Source organism: Phlebotomus papatasi, chromosome 3, assembly GCF_024763615.1.
Source record: "Phlebotomus papatasi isolate M1 chromosome 3, Ppap_2.1, whole genome shotgun sequence".
NCBI classification, from domain to species: domain Eukaryota; kingdom Metazoa; phylum Arthropoda; class Insecta; order Diptera; family Psychodidae; genus Phlebotomus; species Phlebotomus papatasi.
In genome coordinates, this window is record NC_077224.1 from 57,009,453 (window position 1) to 57,033,342 (window position 23,890).

General features: G+C 32.1%; 2 protein-coding genes across 3 annotated transcripts in view; one reads left to right on the plus strand and one right to left on the minus strand.

The window, feature by feature from the left end:
* The window catches only part of LOC129806902 (uncharacterized), a 77,028-nt gene extending 66,597 nt beyond the window's left edge, over nt 1-10,431 (plus strand). For both annotated transcript variants that reach the window (XM_055855750.1, XM_055855749.1), the window contains exons 2-5: nt 657-1,575; nt 5,419-6,136; nt 6,204-6,376; nt 9,915-10,431. In XM_055855750.1, coding sequence (XP_055711725.1) covers nt 706-1,575; nt 5,419-6,136; nt 6,204-6,376; nt 9,915-10,349 — 2,196 coding nt within the window. In that variant the 5' untranslated portion in view covers nt 657-705 and the 3' untranslated portion in view covers nt 10,350-10,431. The remainder of the gene's footprint in view (nt 1-656; nt 1,576-5,418; nt 6,137-6,203; nt 6,377-9,914) is intronic.
* Nucleotides 1-23,890, minus strand: part of LOC129806943 (peptidyl-prolyl cis-trans isomerase-like) — a 170,171-nt gene that overhangs the window by 85,568 nt on the left and 60,713 nt on the right. The gene's annotated exons all lie outside the window — the stretch shown is intronic.

The following is a 23,890-nucleotide window of genomic DNA, read 5'->3' on the forward strand; positions in this document are numbered from 1 at the left end:
TCAAATATTCAACTAAATATATTTCTAGCACGTTTAATGCTTGACTTATTGCTTTCCTGGAAATTCTTGACTTATGAATGGTTTTTAGCAATTAATACAAATGGGATTCTCTCCAAATGACTATGTATGAACACGTGCAAAAACATCGTTTCTCCAGATGAAACTCTCCCTCTCGAACAGTGAACACAGCATTAGGACGCAATATTGTGCACTTTTATGGACCATGAATGGTCAATTGTTTGCCATTGTAGAAAACACGTAAATAGATGTGTATCCAGTGGCTAATAATTTCCTTGAAATTGTGCGACTGATTAGTCACATTTAGACGCATTGTTCCGGCTCTTAATATGCGAACATTATGACTCGCTTAAATTCCAGAAGAGTGATTAATTTTATTCTCTGCTTCCATCTCAGATATTTGAATATGTGTATGGAAATTTTTGGGCCAGAAAAAGAGCAACATAAATATTCGCGTGATTTCTTTTTACAATACGGGAATTTTGGAGTACCCGTCTAGGTTCTGATTTTAAATTCCAATCTCGTCTCTGGGGAAGTTCAGGCATAAATATTGCTAGCAAGTCATGTAGAATGGATGTGAATTTGCTGTTTTTCCTTCACAAGAGATCATTTCTCTCTCTTTTTCTTTGAATTTGTAGCAGGTGAAATTCTTTGGCAGACGCACGTTTTCCTCCCGGGGCGGGAACCATGGAGAACGTAAAGAGTCGCTTTCACAGAACGCAAAGCAAGGTGTGGTGGGCAAATGAGCCACCGTCAATTTATGATGTTCTCAGTCACCATCAGCGGAGTCATTTGTCGCCAAATACAAGTGCTGAGGAACGCCATGGAAGCCCACAGAGTCACAAGAGTCAGGATTCGGGTTTCTCAGATGCCGACACATCCAATAGGAATTGCCTGGAGTCCCTGGAAAATTCACCAAGAAGCAAATTGACACCGAAGAAGGACGTTAATTCACAGATTAACGAACATATCAACCTCTCGAGAACCCCATCATCCACGGAGAGCGAAAAAAAGACTCCACCGACAGTTATTCGGCGGCATGTGGCAGAAAATCCCACCAAAATGCCACATATAAGACGAATCTCTTTCTCAGCCTCTGAGGATGAGGGTGACAGTATGAGATCCAAGAAGAATTGTAGCCTTGTGCGCGGTAGAATTGTTCAGAAGACACCCAGTCGAAATCTCATAGGATACCTCTCACCTGTTACCAAATCCCCTGATGATGACACTCACACTCGTGCTTCTAGTCAATCTCCCAGTCATTTCCCACCTGGAAGTACTTCTACGCCCAATAGCAGTCCTTCGGAGGTATTTCAGCGGCTCCCTGTGATGGATTTGAGGCAAGAAAGTCCTCGACTAGCGGGACACTCACTTTCAGTGGAACACTGGGTGGAAAGTCTTCGTACGGAGTATTGCCATGAGGTTCTCTCGACGCTTCAGAGTAAATCTGTCGCTGCGGAAATCACTAAAGCCATGAAGATGAATGCCACACTCGCTGCCAGGCTCATCAGACATCTTCAGACCAAAGCCATGGATCTAGAGAGGATTTTTATTGAGGTAGGGATTTTGGGAAATATACAGGGAACTAAGGGTTGAGATGACGAGTTGCTCTGTTTTACGCATCTTCGTAACGTCTCAAAAAACCAAGAATTTTTATCTGAAATCTTATAAAAAAAAGTTCTATTGATTATATTGAATATATTTGTTTTCATCATGGAGAAATATAAACCATTTTTTTTACTAATAGAGCTATTACATTGAATCCGTTCTAAATTATTTTGTACTAAAAACCTATGGTTATTTAATTTAAAAATAAATATATCTAAGATTTAGTATAAATATGAGCCAAGTTTTTTTTTCAAAATTCTCTTTCGATTTTATTTTGCTTTTTTCGTTAAAAATGATAAATTACGTTCAACTATAATAAATGTAGTATCTTCCTTTAGTATAGTTATTAATTTAAATATCTCGCAATTTACCTACTCAACTTCTAACAAATGTTAGAGTTTAGAACTTATTAATAGTAATGCAACTAACTCTTTCTCAGATTTTTGATCACTTTCTTGACTTAAATTCTCATACATTTATGGTTTATTTTCGTTTGCAATTTTTAAAAATTAAAATACTAAACAGTAGAAAATATTTTGTAAAATTGTTCGAAAATGTTTTTGAAATCCCATGACAGACTTGCGAAATTCTCGTGAATCGTATAACCCACAAACAAGTTCGTAAAATTTTGTACTTTTTTCACAAACATTGTTCGTAAAATGATCATTTGACGAACATTTTTCGTACTTTTACAAATATTTGTTCGTAAATATTCGTAAACACACAAAAAATGTTCGTAAAATTTTGTCATTTGTTTGTAAATGTTCGTAAAATATTCGTCAGAAAAAACAAAAATTTACGAACAAATGACAAAATTTCACGAACTTTTTTTATGAACCTCGGCAGAATATAGGGGAGACCGGGGAGGTTTTGGACAGGGGTAGTGTGGGACAAGGCGATCTCTTCATTAATTTTTGAAATAAATGGGATTTAACCACTACTCAATCGTAGACAATATTAAGATGAATGTTGACTAAAAGAATGGATATCTTCAGTTTTATTGTTTTAATTCTATGAAAATTTTTTTTAAAATTTGTATTTTTTGATTTCTCAGTTTTCCTCTTTGCATTTTATATCAGCCATATATATTCAAAACTTTTTTATCTCATTATAGCTAGTCAAAATCTACTTGAGTGAGGAATTTGATGATCATGATTGCAATACTTGCAATTAAAAAAGCAAAGAAAAGTAGATGGAAAATAATAAGAAAATACTTTAAATATCTGATTGACAATAAATGACTCTACTGTACAAATTAAATTGATATTAATTTCTGAGTTTGAAAAAAAAAGATTAAACATTTTTATTTCTATTAGAAATATTTTTAATCTAGTACTTAAAATTAATCAACGTGTTTCAACAATGCAAATTATGCGAGAAAAAACGCGTCCCAAACATCCCCTTTTGCGTCCTATACTGCCCCAAATCGGGGAGGTTTGAGACAAAGCGTCAAGTTAAATGTTTTATCTTCTCCAAAAAAAATTCAGTTGTTTTCCAAGTTCTATCGAGTGCTTTTTATAAAGTCAATACCCATAAGTATCCTGTAGACCGCATAAAATTGTAATACACTACAGTAGAGTCTCTCAAATCTGAATCTCTCAAATTCGAACGCCGTTTGGATTCAAAATGTCAATTGTGAGGTTATGTTAGAAAGTTCGTATTCTAAATGAATGAAAATCATATTTATGTGCTTCTTCCTGAATGTTTACATACATTATTATTGTATAAAATGAAAAGAAAGTACATTGAGAGAAATCCGAAAAAGTTAAAATAACATTCCGGAAATGTTAATTTTACCCTGCAGTATTGATCCAAAATCGGTGTAAATATTACCCTTTTTATAACAAATTTTTTATATTTTGGAATACTGTCTCAAAGTCAAAACATGAAAAAGTGTCTCAAATCTCCCCGGTCTTCCCTATGCTAAAATTGGTCCTGACACTAAAACTTATTTGTTGTTTCTAAAACTTCTTAAGTATGCTAATAATAATGTTTCAATTTAGATAAAATAACTTTTCTCGTGTAAAACAAGTGCTATTCAATTCTTAATTTTTCGTAAATTATAGAAGGAGTACAGTAGACTTTCTTTCAATCGGGCATATGGGGCAAAATGTCATCCAAATTATCGATAGATTTGGATATCAAAGCCATTGTAAGTTCCACAAAAAGCGCTTAATTATATAGAATCATAATAAAATAAGAGGAACTACAGCGAATTTGAGCAAATTTGCTTCATAATTAAACGTGAAAATTGTCAACAAAATTTTTCGCCCGATTGAAAAAGAACCGATTAAGTTAGAGTCTACTGTAGTTCAAAAGTGCTTAAAATTCACTACTTAATATCAATACCCAAATGTAAATTCCTATGAGAAATCCGATCATTAACACTGATTTTTTGTCATGTTGTTCTTTTATTAAAATAGTCTTTATCAATGTTTTTATTGCTCAGTCAGGCCTATTTTTGTTCAAATTGCTTCTTAAGCAAAATTCTACAGACAATGTATTAGCACTTCAGTGATTTAAATTACATTTGGTAATCAATGTAACATTCATCGGGGAATCTTCGCAATTAAGCAAAAGCTTCGCTATAGCTCGAAAATGGGAAATTCAGGCTTTTTTCTACCTTTTTCCTACTTTGTTAAATAAACATACTTTTGCTGGATGATTAGACACTCTTTTTTGTACCGAACATTTATTAGCCTTTGTGCTGTATTACAGGAGTGCTTTTATAAAAAAATCAATACATTAATTGAGCATTTTTGAACTCGTGACATTTTCCGGGAACATCCTTTTTAAGGACTGAAAGTTACAAACTGGACAATTCAGCCTAATAGAAGGAGTAAATTAATTGATTGATTGGTCTTTTTTGCTAAAGTGTTTTTTAATAGGGATGAGGGATTGAAATTTGCTTTAAAAAATCAATAAAAGATTAAAGGACTTTTTAAAATGTCTCACGAGTTCCTATAAAACCACTAATTTAATTCAAACTTTACAGCTGAATGTTGAAACGAAGAATAACTTCAGTTGAACCTCAGATTAGTGTTAATCTAGAGTTAAAATTAAGCTAGGTTTAAATATTTTTTCGTATGCAGAAACGTGGAATAGTGCTTTGGCGTAAGCTGTTTTTGTCATACGGCAACCCCATATTTTGGCATTTCTGGCATGCCAGAAAATGTCAATTCGTCAATGTTTTCGTTCGATTTAGCAAGATTCCACGGCTTTTTCTCGTTATTTGGTAATCTCAAACCACCAGACTTGCTAAAAATTCTCTAAAATAAAATAGGAATCAATATTGTGGATGTGAAAGAATGTGCATGTTTTTTGGGTGCAAAAAAAGCGCGATTCCCGCGACTCCTACTTCAGTGGCGACTCATTGAAGTTGCATATGGTGGATGTTTCTTTTTATTTCAGGCAAAATTGGCTTTTTAAGAAGCTGTAAATAGAGTGAAAGCCTTATTTCTTTTCATTAAATCCACTAAAGTGCAGATTATATCAATTTGATATCATTTAAGAGTATTTTCAGGAAGAATTTACGGATAGATGTGGACAGGCTTATTCCATCTTTAAGCCAAAAATTATACCTCCGAAATCGGGGGTCTAATTTTTGGCTTAAACGTTAATCCACTGTTTAAATTTATCCTATTTCTCGTTCAAACATTAGAAAACGGTGGATCATCCTCGAATTATCTTTATACTTCGATTCAACATTCAGCGGAAACTTCTCCCACTTTCAAAGTCTTTCCATTACTTTGCACTTGTAAGTGGTTAAAGAGCTTTTTGGTTGTATTGCAGGTGGAGACACTCCTTTGTACCAAAGGTGGGAGCGACAACTTACCCCAATCGATGGGATTACTAGCCGATAGTGTTACGGCTTTTGTGGATTATCTGGAAAGAAAAGTATCACTGGAAGTGAAGGATTTGGCTGATTGTTTGGTAAATAATCGAGATATGGTGGCTGATCTTCAAACTGCTTTGCCCAATATTGATGACTTTGAGACAGAATCTCTGCTAGAGGATATTCATCTACTTAGGAGATGTGTCCTGATAACAGTTAGGAGAGTCTTTGAGAGCCTTTTAAAGATTATTGTAAGCAGTATTGAGGATAGTAGAAATGATTTAATCCTGCGAGCAAATCTCTGGACCATTTCAATGTTGTCTAACTTTGAGTATCAAGGATTTTCCTCATTGAATCCTGCCTTTGAGGCATGTGATACTGTGCGAGTGCTTCTGTTGGTTGTCGTGGAGTCTAGCTTTCCCTCAATCCGTGCTTTAGCTCTGAGAGCTTTGGCCAGTGTATGTTCCACAGAAGTAACAATGAGGCAACTGGAACAGACGGGAGGAGTGGAGATATTAGCGGAAGTTATTGGTCACCGAGGGATGAAACGGACAGAACCTGAACTCAGAGAAGCAGTTTCTGTCTTAGCTCAAATAACAGCTCCTTGGCATGGTGATGAACACAAAATCAGGGATCTCCAGGAATGTCTTGAATGTCTAGTTGAGAGTATTACAGGTAAGTTTCTGTCTACAAGATTCTAGAATTTTCTCACTGATTTCCCTTTCCTCATTTTCTCTTCCAGATCTCGCGTGCTGGACTAAATGTTGCCAGACATTGCTACTCTGTACAGCATGCCTGAATAATTTATCTCGCCTCGAAGCCACATCCATTTACTCCCTCATGGCTCATGAATCAATTGGCAGAGTTAGGAGGGCCATCGAAAGTCGTGGACCAGCTGTTTCCATCTTTTTGCACGTAAGAAAATTTAATAACTTTTTCCGAGTTTGGCTGAAAATAGATTCTTTGCTGTCAGAATAGGGAGCTAATCGAGTGAAAAATTATGAGGAAAGTTTTTAAGTGACAAGTTCACTTGCTTTTACTCTCCATCTTTTACCCTTTTTGATGTCTCTAGCATAAAGAAAAACTTTATTTCTCAAACAAAGTTTCAATCATGATATAAACTTGTTGATAATTTACTGAGAAAGGTTTTTAAAGACTATTTACCAAACAATAGTAGTTTTTCTTTTAATTTGGTAAATTACCACTTTCTGTTTGATAAGTTAAATTAATAAAATGTCTCCGCAATGTCTGATTTCTGTGGTTAGAATGGAAAGTTGCCAAGAAAGAAAGGGAAGAAATCTTAATGAAATTGAAGTGATGCATTTTAAGTTTTTAGAGAAGGTGAATTTATTTGTTCATGAAGTTTCCATTTTTTTCCTTTTCTCGAAGTGAAAAATATTTAAATACGCCATTATTTTAAATATGTACAGGACTTAAGATTTTCTGAAATTATGCAAAGATATCTCTTGCATAAATTATGACTTATTCTGTGAGAAAAGCTCTGTAATGATTTATACAATTCTGAGATAAATCTTTAAACATTATAAGATAAGTATTTAAATGAGAGTTTATAGTCCGGTTTTTGTATTCTGTATTAAAAATCTCTAACTTTAAAGTATCAAATGTCTTTAAGGGGTTATGTGGGTCAAAAGGATTGGAAATTATTATTTATAAACTTATTTCAATTTCAATTTTATTAAGAATAAAAAATACAATATTTAACCTATATTTTCTGAAATTTTCATTAGGAAAAAAATTCCTTTACGGTGGACAAGATTTCTCCGAGTATATTCATTTTAAATTAAAAAATAAATAAATATTTTCTATTGGCAGACGAATAGAGCTCGTACTTGAATGGTACATTTTTTTAAAATGAAATTTGTAGTTTTTCAGAATTTTATACAAAAAAAAAACAATTTTCGTCTTATCTTACGCCACATTTTGTCTTGTAATATAAGTTGTGATCAAGGCAAAAAAAAATCCATCGTTCAAATACGAGTTTAAGTCATTAGCTAACAGGAAATATTTAGTTTTTTGACGTCATATGAATGTACTCTGAGAAATCTTGTCCATCGCAATTATATGTATAAATTGACCTTTGCAAACTTTAGAAATGTGCAAACCCATCGTTTGTCTCTCAAGTGACATAACTTCAAAATATAACTGACTTAAAAGAAGATAGTTGCACGTATTTGACCATTCTGAGTAAGTTTGACAAAGGACAATGGGCAGAAATGTACGGGAGCTGGTCCAACCCTTCGCCAGAGATAGGAGTAGGCCCATTTTGTAGGTGTTGGTGTATGACTTAAAAATTGCCGAGACCCAAGTCAAAAAGGACTGTCAATCCTTTGGGAAATTAACGATATATAATAGAATTCGGGTCAAAGCTAATGTGCGACCTAAGCTTTAAATATATATTTTTAGATTTTATCTTTGACTGCTCTATCTGGTAGCTCCCATACAAACTAATCGCGTTTTAAAGCCTTCGAACATGACAGGACAATAAAATGAAGAAAAAAATCGTATGACAGGAAACCATTGGTATTTTGGGAGTCCTTGGTGTGCCTTGAACATATCTCCCGAAGAAACTTATAGTCCGTCGCGTCAAGTTTCTGAGATATCTTAAAATAAAAGGTCTTAAAAAATAGGTAGAATTATTTTTATTAAACTTGCTTTCTTTCTCGATAACGGTATATCGTAAGTTGTCAGTGCCAAAGAACTATTTCTAAAGGAGAACTCAAGGAATATTTTCCTAGAAGAAACCATACCCCTATCTCTCCGTTATTCTTGTAGTTATCCAGATTTTCCTCAAATATCCTCGAATGTCCTTGAATTCCATTAGAAGTATTGCGTTCTTTTGTCTCCTTAAAGAAATATTCTCCTTAAAAAATGTGCTTGGGTTGCTGAAGATCATAGGGTTGGAAAGGTATCGTTACCAAGGGAGTTTTAACAAAAGGCTCAGAGTATAATGGCTAAATTAAAATATTTTTACTCTAAACTTATTATTCAAAGTTTTTGAATAACGGTAACTTTTAGGACCATGTGATCTTCAGAGGCTAACTCTTTTTCTTTCAAGGAGAATATTTACTGAGCAGACACTTCCCTACATACAATCCTTTTTTTGAATTTGAAGAATATTAAAGGATTTATTAGGTAAATCTGAAAAATTGCAGAGAAAATGAAGAGATAAAGATATAGTTTGCTATAGAAAAATCTTCTTTGATCCCTTCTTTACAAATTGTTCTTTGAAATGACCAACATAAAATAAACTGTTAGTATTTTATAAAAGGAGTCTTGTAAAAAAACTCGTCACTTTTCTTAATTATATATTTTATGCTCCAGTGTATTTCCTACATACTTTTGGGATTGGTCCCGGAAAGCAAAGGTCCCAAAGTTGTTACCTTTGCTAATACCTATTCGTTCGATCGTATTGGTCTCATTCGTGGCGAAAGGTTGGACCATTTTGCCCATTGTCCTTTGTCAAGGAACTTATGGCCGATAAAAAATACTCAACTTTAGCGAAAACTATTTTGATATAAAATAAAATAAATTGAAATTTTTAAAACACATAAATAACATATATCGATTGCAAGCAACTCATTTTTAAAAAGGAAAATTTTTAAATATTATTTTTTTCCAATATTTTTTCCACCTGGTTTTTCAAACATGTCAAGAAACTTATGGGCGACACTGTATAACATAAAGAAGAAAGAACTTGTTAATTCACAGTAATTCTTAGTTTTACTTTTTTAAACGTCATTTTCCGAAAAAAACCTGAAGGATTTTCTTTAGGCAATCTTAGAAAATTTTAATGTTCTGATAAATTATAGATAATTTCTAAACCTTCTTAAAATTATTAAATTTGTCAAAAATTGATAATAACATTTGTTACTGGCAATATTTCTAAAAAAAGAACAGCAAAACATGAAAAATTTACTAATTCAAACATTCGGGCGAGTAAATTAGTTTTATTGCTGCTTTCGGCAAAATAACTCTTGATTAAAATTATATAGTTTAAAAAGGATTTAATGAAAATTTATAACCCTATAGGAATCGATATTAAAATGGGAACAGTAAAAGAAAATTTATAGAATGGTCTATCTCGTAATATCGGGCTTTCAGTAAGGCTTAAATTTTCTTAAACTAAATAAATTAAATTTCTCTTACTAAGAACTAAGAGTCAGCATATTTATTATAGGAATTGTTCTTGAAAATTCTTGGATCATTTTAGGAATTCATTTACGCAATTTTATGCTCAAATTGAATTTTCATAAACAAATAATTTTCTAAGAAATATTTTCAATCATTTACATTTCCTTATTAATTCGATTATTAATACTTCTTGAAAATGTGAACATTATTTTCATTCTAAGAAAAAGTTCTTTCTTACTTCTTCTCTTTTTATTACAGAAAATTAAATGTTAAATGAACTTTTTATCTTTTGCAATTTCAGGAGCAAATGACGGGCATAATGCTGAATATGGTGGGAAATAAAAAGTGTCACTACCACTTATCCAATCCAGCCATTATTAATTTTCTCGGCCGAGTATTTCACTCCCGTTTCTATGCCAAATTTCCATCAAGAGCTGAAACCCTGGCACAGCGACGAACGGTGAAGAACATCCTGCACACTCTATCTCGCCTTATTCATGAATCGAGCCTGGGAGTCGAAATCCTGCGGAAGAATGTTGTGCCAATTTTTTCTGGTGTACATAACACCAGTACCGCTGGTGAATTTGAGCGTGATATATCATTCCTTAGTAGGAAATTGAACCAGAGTCTGGGGCAGAAAAATCACGCTGGAAGTGATGATCTGCCAGAAGAAACACCACTAGTACTTAATTCGTCGACTGTGTATCACTGTCGAAAGTACGAGAGTTACGTGTAATTGTAATTAATTTATGTAAAACCCTTTTTTGTACATAAATACAGGATAATTCAGTAAAAGTTCTACGGAAATTGCGCAAGAATTTTTATTTTTTTAAATCGTTTTATTTACTTTACAAATTAATATTGTCGCCTGTGCTGCAATTATTGTTCACCCCTTTTTGTCATTAATCAAGGGATCAATTGAGAATGTCATTGCAATTCAATTAAGTTTTCTGCATCGCTTGAGAAGTACCATCTTCTATCCTCATAATTGCATCTGAAATAAAATTCCCACCCACGACGAAAGAGTTTGCACTAAATTGTTTTATTACATGGAGAGATACGAAAGCGTGTATGACGCTATTCTCTCCACGGGTAAGCATTTATACACATTATACTCATTATCCTCTGGGAAGGTTTTGCCATAAACTTTGTAATTTTCTTGAAATATTTCTCATGTATGAAAAGCTAGTGCCTAGGGAATAATTGGATCTTTTGTTGAACTAAAGTGTCACAAAATACGAGAATAGAGATGAACATCTACTCTGCGGAGTAAATGGTGAATGATGGATTAGCCACTTGACTGACCTATAGCGCTGGTAAATTTACTTGAATTGACGTAATTCACTGCGCTGTTTTAAGATTTATTGTATTTCAGTAATTACTCTCAGCAGAGCAATTACAGTTTAGTAGTCTTTGTGTCTACTAGTCTTTCCGTTTAGTAAATACTAGAACATTGAGATCAATATGGGACCGTAGAGAACTGTTGATTAGCCTAGAGACGGCTTAGTGGAAAATTGATGGAATAGTAATTTAGTAGAAGAAAGATTTGTGGATTTCCAGATAAATTTGGAACTTAAAAATTTTTGAAGATAAATAATCTTATGGCCTGTACACACTAGAGACTCATATCGAAGCAAATTTCCTACACTAAGAAAAAACCTAAAAAGTTAAAAGAACTCTATGGACGAGTAGAATTAATTCTACGAATATCGATGTAATTGTTACTCTTTTTTTGTTGTAAATTTTAGTAAACAGAGTTGAAACAACTTTTATTTGATACGATTGTGTAGGAAAAGTTCTTCAATATGAACATAAATTTCTCTAGTGTGTAGAGGCCATTACAGCCTAGTTTGAGATTGAGCACAATTATACAAACACAGTTCGTTGATCTACAAACTAAAAATTCGATCCCAAATTTTTGAGTCTGAAAATTTTGATCACCAATTAATTAATTAATTAATTAAAAATTAATTAATCAAATATTTAGTATATTCAAAATTTCGTAAGTATTTGTAATTAGTAATCTATGTTTAATACATCCAATATTTAATATTGGATGTATTAAACATAGATTACTAAATTATTGGTCTCAAGATTTTGTTGGCCAAATAATTACGAAATTTTGATTACTAAATATTTGATTAATTAATTTTTGAGTCACAAAATGTCGATGTTCATAAATTTGATTATCAAATTTTTGAGACTTACGATTATGATAACAAAATAGATGATTACAAAATTTTTATGACTAAATATTTGATTACAGAACAATCTTGCTCAAATATTTGATTATAATATTTTTCATAATTTCCAGAATTATGATGACCAATGATTTTGATCAATGAATTTTTGAGTCCCAAAATTTTTATGACCAAAATTTTAGTCCCCAAATTTCAATGACAAGGTATTTTATTATTAAATTTTTTAAAACTTTAAATTTTGATAATCATATACGTGATAAATACGTGATTATAAAATTTTGATAACTAAATGTTTCGTTAATAAATTTTTGAAAAACTAAATATTTGATTATTAAATTTCTGAGTCTCAAAATTTTGATAACCAAGAATTTGTTTACAAAATGTTGATTACCTAACATTTGATTGTAGAATTTTTGTGTCCCAAAATTTTGATTATAAAATTTTAATGACTAAATATTTGAATGAATATTGTTGCAGAAATATTTAATTACAACATGTTGATGATTGAATATCTGATTGCAGAATTTTGATGGCTAATCATATGATCAACGTGATCAACAAATTTTTGAGATCAAAAATATGAGAACTAAATATTTGGTTACAAAATTTTGATCAAATTTTTAATAACCAAAAATTGTATCACCAAATCAAAATTTTCAAGTCCCAAAATTTTGATAATCAAGTATTTTACTACAGTAATATTTATTTTCCTACTAATATATTTGCTTAAATATTTGATTACAATATTTTGAGAATCAAACACTTGATTATTAAATTTTTGAGGCTTAAATTTTGATAACCAAATATGTAATTATTATGAAAAATAAATACAATACAATAAATACAATACAATACAATTATGAAAGTTTGATGACTAAATACTTGATTGCAGAACATTGCTGTAACAAGGCTAGTGATGTGTCATATATCTGTTATTTATTTATTTTAACCAAATTAAAGAAAAAAATCATTGATTGATGATTTGGTATTTTTGAATCCATAGGTGAATATATTTCGGATCTTTCAGCATTTGATTTTGGTCAAAATAGGCCTCAAGGCCTAAGACCTTGGTAAGGGGGGTAGGTAAGTGGGGAAACAAAAAAAGGAACATTGCTGCCCAATAATATTTGATTATAATATTTTTTTGACCGAATATTTAATTCCATAATTTTGATGGCCAATATTATTTTATTAATTAATATTTGATCTTAAAATTTTGATGACAATTAAATTTTTGAGATTTAAAATTTTGATAACCAAATACGTGATTATAAAATTTTGTTGACTTAATATTTGATTACTAAACCTTTGAGAACTCAACATTTGAATATTAAATTTTTTAGCCCCAAAATTTTGATAACGAAATATTTGATTACAAAATGTTGATGGATGATAATTTGATTAAAGAATTTTGATGGTCAATTATTTCATCAACAAGTTTTTGTGTTTCAAAAATATGAGAACCAAATATTTGGTTACAAAATTTTAAATGTTTGTTAGAACCGTCAGGGAATCTGTAAAGGCGGAGCTCTTAATGCAATCGCGTGGATAAGCGCCTTGGCCGACAGAGATTTCTCCAGAACCCTCAGCGTTCCTCCTAACGATCTATACCCTACGACGATCCAACATGAACTAACTCTCACAATACTAATCCTCTCTATGATACCCCTCCCGAAGGGGTAACTCATATGCTAACACTAGGAACGCTCTTAGGAGAAATCGGCGCCGCTGCGATAGACATCTTTGATGTCAAATTTAAATACCAATAATGAGGGGTTTAACCGTTGGGGAGAAGCTAGTGCTAACATGTTGAATTTTTCAGTCCCAAAATTTTATTGACCAAATATTTGATTATTCAATTTTTGTTCCAAAAATTTATATGACCAAATATTTAATTTGAAAATTTTGATGACTAAGTATTGCTCACAGATATTCTGGTGTTCGCCAGAGAATTCGTATTTTTCAAATTAAAAGACTTCGAGTTTTTGCTAAAGCTTTCGACCCAAGGTGAGGCTCTGCATCGTCTGCATGAATGGGATAATTAAAGCGGTTTTATAATTTGAAATTTCGTCTTTCGTCTGCCTATATTACACTATGCCATTTTAACGTTTATTTGATATTTTTGAAAAACTGGATTAGTTATTGGCGTTCTTTTCATTAAAGTATTTGTTTTACAACTACGTCTATTTTAATAACCTATTATTTGATTGAATTTTTGGGTTCCAAAATTTTGATGATCAAAAATTGTATCACTAAATTATCGGGTTCTAACATTTGGATAACCAAATATTTGATTATCAAATTTTTGGTCCAAATATTTTTACAACAAAATATTTAATTATATAATTTTGATAACTTGGATGGGTCCATGATCCTGATGGATCGGATTTATTAGAAAATATGGAGAAAATCGTGTAGTATGAAACTTCTGTGATGCAAAGCTGTAAAGTCTTCCTCTTTGCTTCTGTAATCAAGGACATTTTAACACAGTGCATAACATAAAATTTGAAAATTGCAATTTCGTTGAGAAAATTCATAACTAAATAAGCGCGGATTAAACTGTTGCTGTGCGGTATTTAGATAAAACTTTAGAATTTTAAATGTACCACAACATAATTTAATAACTTTCCATACACTCTGTATTCATCATGAATACTTCTCTTGATACGTCACGTCTAGCTAATTGAGATGAGATTTAGTTTCAAATATTCGTCAGAATTATGTGGAAAATTTGCATATGAAATAATTAAGCAATTCACATAGAAGTGCTTTTAAAGTTGACAGCTTATGCAATGGGGAACTTTAAAATATAGATTTCATTGTTCTTTTTAAATTCCCTTTTACAATTTCTTCATTTTGTATCTATATAAGGCAAAGAGAATATTAAATTTGCCGAGAAGCTTTCTTCCTAGGAGAATTTTTGGTTTCTATGCAATTTTCACTAATGAATAGAATTATGTGTGTAGTGAGAATAATTTAAATTTTTTTGTCACTCTAGAAAATCTTCTAAAGAGAGTCTAATTCAGCATTTCCTGGGTGAAACCAAATAAGAGAGTTTAATTTATTCAACTTTCCCCTCTTGACAAACTGCTAGAAAATCTTCTTGCGCGCATAATGTTGTGTCTTGGGTGAAGAAGGAGAAATATTTTATCAATGGAAAGTCGCTGAAAAGCTTCATTGATAAAAGTTAAAACTATATAAATAGGAGTGATTGTGATATAGTTAGGGGAAGTGGGGTACCTTTGAATTGGGTTACCTTTGAAATTGGGCTTTTGTCTCCTGTTTTTAAAAGTAATTGAAGCTTTTCATAATGTACCTTAGCTTCCCAAGTGGTTTATAGAGGTAAATTATATAACGATAGCAGAAAGTCTCATTTACAAAGAGGAGAAAACCCAATTTCAAAGGTGCCCCACTTCCCCCTATCAGCAAAATTTAATTTACAATAAATATCTTTTTTTTTTATTTTTAATTAGATACATTTAATTTAAAGAGGTCAAAGGATTTTAAAGTCGTGCAATTCCTCTTTTAAATAAATTAGTGCTTTGCGAGTTCATTTAATAGTGATGGGGGTTGGTGTCATCTGTGCTATCTCACCCATCGGTATTTCCAAATTCATTTAAGTGATTAATTACAGCATGAAAATGATCTGATGAGGGTGTTGAGCAGCGTAAAGAAAAATATTTTAGAGCAGCTTCTTAGAATTCTATACACACTAATTAGCAGCCAAAAAGCTCTTTCAATAGTATTTAAGCCAATGATAGAAAAGACTTTTGGCATGTCTTTGCAAATCGATTGACCTTTCTTCGCACTTTTCTAGCTTCAACGATGATACCAAGAGGAGAGGCAGGATGAAATGGGCGTGAAAATTGTGATGAAACATCAGAAAATAAGTAAATTAATCACTAAAGTATGACGTACATAGTGTTGAACGAGCAAAGAATTTACTGCTCTCATTACCAAGATCGTAATTCTGTCTGCTATTCATTTTTAAACTTCCACAAACGCTTTAATTTAGCAATATCTTACAGAAAGTTGTGGTAAAACTCTACAACTAACAAATTTACAGAGTGAAACTCTGACCATTTTGGACAACTTCTCCACATCAAAGCTCTTTTCCTTTGGGGATTTGTGTAAGATGAAAAAGTTAAGGGAAATTGCTTCTTTTCCCCGTCATTGGTCACCCTTGCTTGCGTGCCCAACATAAACAACTAAGCCAAATTGTTTAAGGTTAAAAATATCAAAACACAACTAAAGGCATGTGAGGGCTAGAGGATATAAAAGTTCACACATTTGGTCGGGGGATTATTTGGCCAATGAAATTCCTAAATTTACGATTGCTTCCTCCAATCCCGCTCGTCCTCCGAATGTGTTTAAAGTCTTACCCGTTTTATCCAATTTAACTTTCGAACCTTTTTCCTATACTCCAGCATTTTTACGCAATAGTGCTGTTATTGGATAAAGTGAAAAATCAGGAAAATTCGTCCACGCGATGCTCTGGAAAATCGATGTGAGAGTCAACCATGAATAAAGAGTGTATCGAGACAGTAATTTGCCGCAAACGATGATTGCCTCAAATGGGAATTTTTCCGTTTGAGTTATCGTGTATTTTTTTGATGCTAACGCATTCTCATATTTGATAAAAAAAATGACTTGGTTAATGAAAAAGTCCACACCAAATAATTGCATTAAAAAACATGAATTCCACCGAGAGAAAAAATTGTGAAACAGTGGCAAGAGGGGCAAGTGAATTTGGTAAAAAAACTGGTTGGTTAGAAATTAAATGTAGTTATTAAAATTCTATATTTTCTTCTTAAAAAAAAACATATTTTTACGGTAGCAAGTTTGTCATTTATAATCAGCATTTCTTGTTCGCCAAATGAAATATTTTTTATGTTTCGTGTGGCAAAACTAACATAACAATTTCACTGTTTTACTTCTCCAACTCAAGGAGAGAACAATTATAATTCACATTTTTTAACTTGTGAAACGGCTAGAGGCCAAATGGTAAGAGATATCGTCTTTCCGTCTTCGACGACCCCCCCTACCGTCAATATTATCTAGAATAGTCTTTCTTCCTGCAATCCACCACCTACTTTCTACCCCAAGACAATGTTTTTTGGTGTATTTCGAGAATCCTACTTTTTTTCATTTTTGAAATTTTGCTGGTAGTATAAAGGTAAATACAGTGCGACCTCGATAGAGTCAACTAATTATTTCCAGGTCTGTTGACTCTATTTGATTCGATGACTCTATCGGAGTCCGAAAGAATCAATTAAAATGTGAATTTTTAATATAAAGGAGTAATATTGTATATTTGTACTAGATAATTGATAAATTTAACACAATAGTAGAATATTTTGTTTAACCCTCTAACGGTGTTTTCTTTATTATGCGAAAAAAAGTTCTAAAACAATGTTTTCTTGGATAATTATGATCCAATAAAGTCGAAAAAACCATCTATTCTTTATTATCTTTTTTAGTTTAGGCGCTAGGTGAGAAAATATAAAAATTTTTTGAAACTCTTTTTGCTTTTAAAATTCACATTTTTAATTTTTTTCAAATATTTTAAATAAAATATACAAAGTAGAATGACATATCTTTCAATAAAAAATAAATTTATTTTAGTCAGATAACTTTAAATCGGTATTTTTATGGAAATTGGAAATGAGGTTTTTTGCACAAATATATTTTGTTGCTTTTTCTCTGACCTGTCACACAAAACTGGGAATAGCAACAAAACGAAGAGTCAAAATGAGTTCAAACTTTCAAGAGATTTTTACAAGACTATTACCGAGGACACTATAGCACTTTCAAATAAATAAAACCTTTATTGTCGCTGTAAATGTGATTTTTGTGAAGACCGCCTGGAGGCGGTCTTACCCGTTAGAGGGTTAATTAACCCATAAATTCTACACCCTCTGGCCCAAAATAGTCGTATGTTTGGGCAAAAGTTTAATCTGGAGATTAAGGAATGATTTTACGGAATTTTTATAAGTAAATATCTTAAGTATAAATTACTCTCAATGTGGTAATATTGAAGTCCACCCACGATGTTAAGAAAAGGAAATGGTGTCTAAAAGATTTATTTTTTCACTTTGTTTTAGAAGAGCTCCGGAAGATATTTAATTGTTGAAAATTCTGATGCAATTAACGTTATTAATTAGAATTTATTTTAAACTTTCATTATATGAAAGAAGAGATTAATAATTGTTCTTTTCGTTATGACATAACTATGGCTCTAAACTTCACAAAAGAGTAATAAAACCATTTTTTCTCATTTTCTTCATATTCTGAAAAATGGGCGCTAAATGGTTAGTGATGTCTATTTGAAGTCTTCAGATGACCTCCTAATAAGTCAACCTGGGGGAATATTATTATGACTCTAATTTCCTCCCTACCCCTTCCCTTCACTACCAAAATCGTTTTTTTTTGTGGTTACAGGAAAACACGTCATACGGGATCATAGGGTTTAATCAAAAAATCTTAAGACGAGAACTTTCAATCGGTCAAAACGGTTAAAATCACAAAAAGAATATTATTTTGTCGAAAATTGATTAGGGGAAACTGGGGCACCACCAAACACGGGGTAGCACCAAACACACATTTTTATTTCTTAACAACTTGGACTATCTCAACCATTTCTTCAGTAGACAAGCATCCCTATAGTGCCTATAAATTCGTATAGGTCTTGTCCTCAGAAGTCGAATATCTGATTAAAAAATGGCAGTGTTTGGTGGTGCCCCAGTTTCCTCTACATGGTTAATATACGAATTTTATCATAATATTGTTTTTCTTGTGTTAAAAACGTTACATTGATTACACCAAAACATTGATTTTAATTTCGAAAAAGTCATACAATATTATTAGTTCAATAATAATGGAAAAGTTGATTCTATTGGAGTCAAATTGGGTCCAAGTTGACTCTATCGGAGTCCGTAGAGTAAAAAAATAGCTGTAGACACTAATTGAGATTGACTCTAACGGGAGTTTTACTCTATCGAGGTCCTACTGTATTTTGTTCTTAGACACATATGTCGGAAAAACGTTTTTAAAATCGAATTTTCGAATTCTATTTTTAAACCGATGTGCTTAAAGTCGGGCTTTTTTTTGATAAATCTTGCAGTTTCCAACCCGGATGAATCAGACTTAATCGGTAATGAATCGGCAATGTACCCATAAATGAAATACATTTCCTGGATTTACTTTTTTATTTGTCCAAGTCCGTATGCTTGTAACTCATTCTAAAATATCCTAAAATCTAAAATGTGCTTTTGTTTTTTTGTAAGTTTATAAATCAAATAAATAGGTAGTTAACCGCTATGCACCCAATAATCATGCAAATAGATAATACATGGAGCGCTCTTTTTCGTGAGTTCGAGCACTTCGCAAAGTTAGGACGCTTTTCACAATTTTCAAGAGAATATAACAATATAGGAGTATTTTCAGAGCATAATGACCTCAACTACTGACAATTTTAAATAATATAAGAAGGCTTAAAAGCCCAATTCATGAAAATAGGTCAACGTTAATGAAGTCTGCCTATAAATTTTTACAAAGTCATGGAAACGTTATTTGTACGTTGTTGAAATTACGTGGAGTAGTCCTGAGCTCTAGACAGTCTTTTACCTCATAATATTACCTTATTTTTAACTCAAATATTGTGGAAAAACCCCACGAAAAATTAGAATCATTAATAGGGGATTCCGGAAGTCGTTACTCGGAAATATTCACCTTAACTAACTAGAATAAAAACATATCTGAAAATAAAATAAAGCGTAGGAACCGTTCTCGAAATAAACCAAAAAAATTGTTTTAGAGGAGAAAAAGGATGGTGATGGTGAGAAGGAAAAGGGAAAGAAACGTGTCGATATAAAAGTGAGTTGTGGGACTTATGAGTGGGGGGGGGGGGGCGGTGTCACGGTCAAATAAAAATAAATTATTAAAGAACGATAGACAAATTACCCAAATTACAAGTACTTTACCGATTCATTGCCGATTGGGACTGATGATTTGGAAATTTCAAGACCATTCCACAAAATACAAAATCGCATTTAGGAGAAAGTACTCTCCCTTCGAACGTTTATACCTTCGATTAATATGAATAATTCAGGGGGGGGGGTCGTGGCTAAGTGGATAGAGTAATGGATCTATGGCGCAGAGATCTATGGTGGTTCAAGTGACGAACCGCGCCCATGCTTGGAAATAATTGCTCAGCTGGCAGCATAACTTTGGGCTGATCAAATAAATTAAGCACTACCAGTAGCCTCTTCTTCCAGTGAATCATATCACTGCTGTAGCTTTGGCAGATAACTGCCCCTTCCTTTGCATCACACTTCTCAACGGAACTCTCTACATTTGTACTCTTCTGCCCTGGAACATCTAGTAGAACATCACACACTGTAAATAACTTGGTTGTAACTCAAGGCAAAAATAACATAATTATAAAATGAGCCGAAATAAAATAAATAAATAATATGAATTTTTTTTATTTTGCGTAATGGCGTTATCACACTTGCACATTAAAATTTCAATGTGATTCACATTAATTGTCGCTTGTGAGCGTCCAAATATGTTATTTGTGTCTTTGAGTCACTTAATATTTTGGTGTTTTTCTATTTATTTATAGAGAAGTGGACTTGGCCTGCAAAAATAAGTTTAAATTTACCTAAAGCATAAATATTTTTCACATTAAAAAATTAAAGAGAAAATCGCATTAATTTTTCGCATTAATGCTATAAATCAATTTATATCAAATTTTGCGGGCCAAGTCTACATTTTTATCAACAAATAGATCAAATTTTGAATATTAAATGATTTAAACACACAAATTACACATTTGGACTCTCACCAGCGACAATTAATGTGAATCATATTAAAATTTTAATGTGCAAGTGTGATAACACAGTAAGAGTCTTACATATTGTTATCACATAATTCTCAATAATTGATTATAAGCTAATTAATATTAATATAAATGTGTACTTTTTAGAAAATTCACATTTTTCGAAGGCATGAACGTTCAAAGGGAGAGTACTCCTATATTATTTTAATTATTAAAATAAAATGACAGTAATGTTTTATTACCAGATTGTAATTTAGTTAAAATTGTAATTTTCCACGAAATATTTTAATTGTATCTATGAAAACGTTTAACTTATTAACTCAAGAGTAGGCTAGCAACAAAACTTGTCAATTTCAGATGTTTTTCCTTTCCATAGACAGTAAATAGCAAAACCCTACAAAATACAAAAACAGCATGGTGAAACAATAAATTAGTTAACGAAGTTTACCAATAAACTCACCAAAATTCCATATCGGAATGAATTAAGGATAATTACCTTTTTTCCTGTCTCTGGTTGTGGGATGATCTCATTCACAGCATCATTTAATTAATAGTTTAATATATTGTTCGGTGGTTTTATCCCAGAGATAATTAATTGCATCACAATATGAAAGCTTCCGGTAAGTTTGTGGCACAAACTTTCTCTGTTAGGCCTTAAAAATATCGAAACTTTTCTCTACGAATGTTTTAATAGGATTAAGCATATTTATATAATTTATTGTGTACCTTTTCCCGTAGATTAGTTTAGTTCTCTGTTGGGGATATGTTATTAATCCAAAATTTGTTATTTTGTGCTTTTCGATGTTTTATGTAAATTCAAATGAAATATCTCTCAGGTGGGAACAGATGGAAATTTGGTTCACAATATGACCATTTAGTACAATTTCATGACGGCTTTACCAAGTTACAATTTCAGTTAAGTGCTCCTGATGGGAAAATTTCCATTAAAAACTTTTTCAACACGAGGGAGAAAATGTTGGTATTTCTTGATTAAAAGCCCACTGTAGCAAACATTTGCATTATTTCCTGACATTTGCTATGCCCAAATATAATGAAGGAAGTTCAGGGAAAATCTCTTCCTGTTGCATTATAATGAAAACCGAGTTCGGGTTAAATTTTGAATAGAGTGGAGATGCCTCTTCCAAGTAAGATCATCAGCTTATATAAAAGGCATCAAAGGTAAAATGTATGAGGTAAAATGTAAAGTGTCAAATAATTTGGTTAATGTAAAATATATAAAATGGTTATATAATGCCTCTGGTAAACCTTTTATTTGATAAGAAATTTAATATTGCATAAAAGTTAATAAAATTTCATATTGCCTATGTCTATCTCATACTTTCGTACTCAAAATTGGAAAAATTGAATTGAATTAAATGGAATTGTTAAGACGTTCAGGAAAAAAAAAGATAGGAGTCATAGGAGTGGTATAGACGTTTGCAAAACGTTTGAGAAAAGATATGAATTTTGATTTTGTGTTATATTTTTGATCTAGAAAATGCGCCGGAGTCATACACTGAGAGAAATCCGGAAAAGTTAAAATAACATTCCGGAAATGTTAATTTTACCTTGCTGTATTGATCCAAAATCGATGTAAATATTATCCTTTTCAGGTGTGTTTGGGGTTAAAGTTACCCTTTTTCATGTTAATTTTACCCTTAAAAAGATAGAGAAAAGTTGTCTTTGTCAAAGTTGTAGAGTTGTGAATTTCCTATACATTTGTGCTGATTACAAAATAAAATGAACTTCTATTTGCTATGAACATAATATCAGCAGGAACGCTTCCCAAACCTTTATGACATTCAAAAACTAATTAAAATTTATTTAAAGTAGGAGAAAAGCTCATAACCAGTTTCTTATTTTGGACACTTTGAGGGTAAAATTGGACACTAAAAATAAATTGATTAAAATGATGGATTTTTATTCCAATATTTGATGAAAAATGAATTCTATCTAAATATTTGTTCTTTTTGGAAGATTTTGACACTAAATACGTTAAATTTTGAATATGATTTAAGTTAGAATTGCTTTGTTTAAAATTCAGTGTGAGCAATTGCTTACGAGAAATATGACAGAACTTCGTGTTTACTTCAGTCTTATTTAGCTGTGGTGAAGTACTAACAATGTTTCTTCGCTTTATTTGAATGATATTATTGAATATTCATTGATTATTGTGTTGATTCACGTTAATGGTAATTTGTACATTTGACCTGAAGTGAGATTTGCCTTGTGAATTACATTTTTCTTGTGAAAAATGGGTAATTTTCTACGAGGTTCACCAGTGAGGTGATGGTTCTTATTTTGGACAAATGTTTTTCTCACGAAATTTCGTGAAGTTTTAGCTTTTGTGATGACTGGGTTGGACAAATGCCTGGAGAAAGAAAGGAGCATCATCTCTACGAAGGAGACGTAGTGAGAAAAGCCTTGAAAGGCTCCCGGAAAGGCCAGGGAATTAGCGAATTCGCACGTACTTGGAGTACCGAAGTCAACTCACTTTAATGAATGATATGGAAAGTTTACGGGCTTCTTGTGACATTCTACGGTTTCCTTTAAATGAACAGAAAGAGGACTTGGTAAGATTAGTTCTTGAAATTGAGAACAATGGGCATCCTGTTGAGGCGGATTAGCTGTCCAAATTTACAGCCAAGTTGTCCAAATTAATAACCAATTTGTCCAAAATAAGATTCAAATTCGCCTCTACATATCAATTCATTTTTAAATGTATTAAAACCAATTTTAGTAAAAATAAGACGATAAATAGCTTGCCAAGTTTCTAAACAACCCTTCTGAAAAGAAAGTAACAAAAAAATCAATTAGTATTGAAAATATCGCACTTCAAACTTGGAACATCGACGCTTATATGCAGACTGCATGGTCAAAATTATGAGCCCTTACCCTAAATGTTTTATACTTTAAAGGAAAAATTTTCAGTTTTAATTTGACTCTAGATTATAGAGAATAGTTACTTTTTAAAGTGAAAATGATCATAAAATTATAGCGTTGGCTTTACAGGGCACATTCACCCTAGCACTTACTCCAAAAAGATGCAGTTGCAGTCCGCATAAAACACAGAATTCTGCTTGAAATATGCTTTTAAGGAAGCTTAGTACGAAAAAGTACAAATTGTGGTGTGAGTTGAGGTGAGATAAAAGCTGACAGTTATAGAACTTTTCTGCACTGCATTCAGAGTTCTTCTCATATTCTTTCTTCATAATAAATCCTGACTGTTGTTAC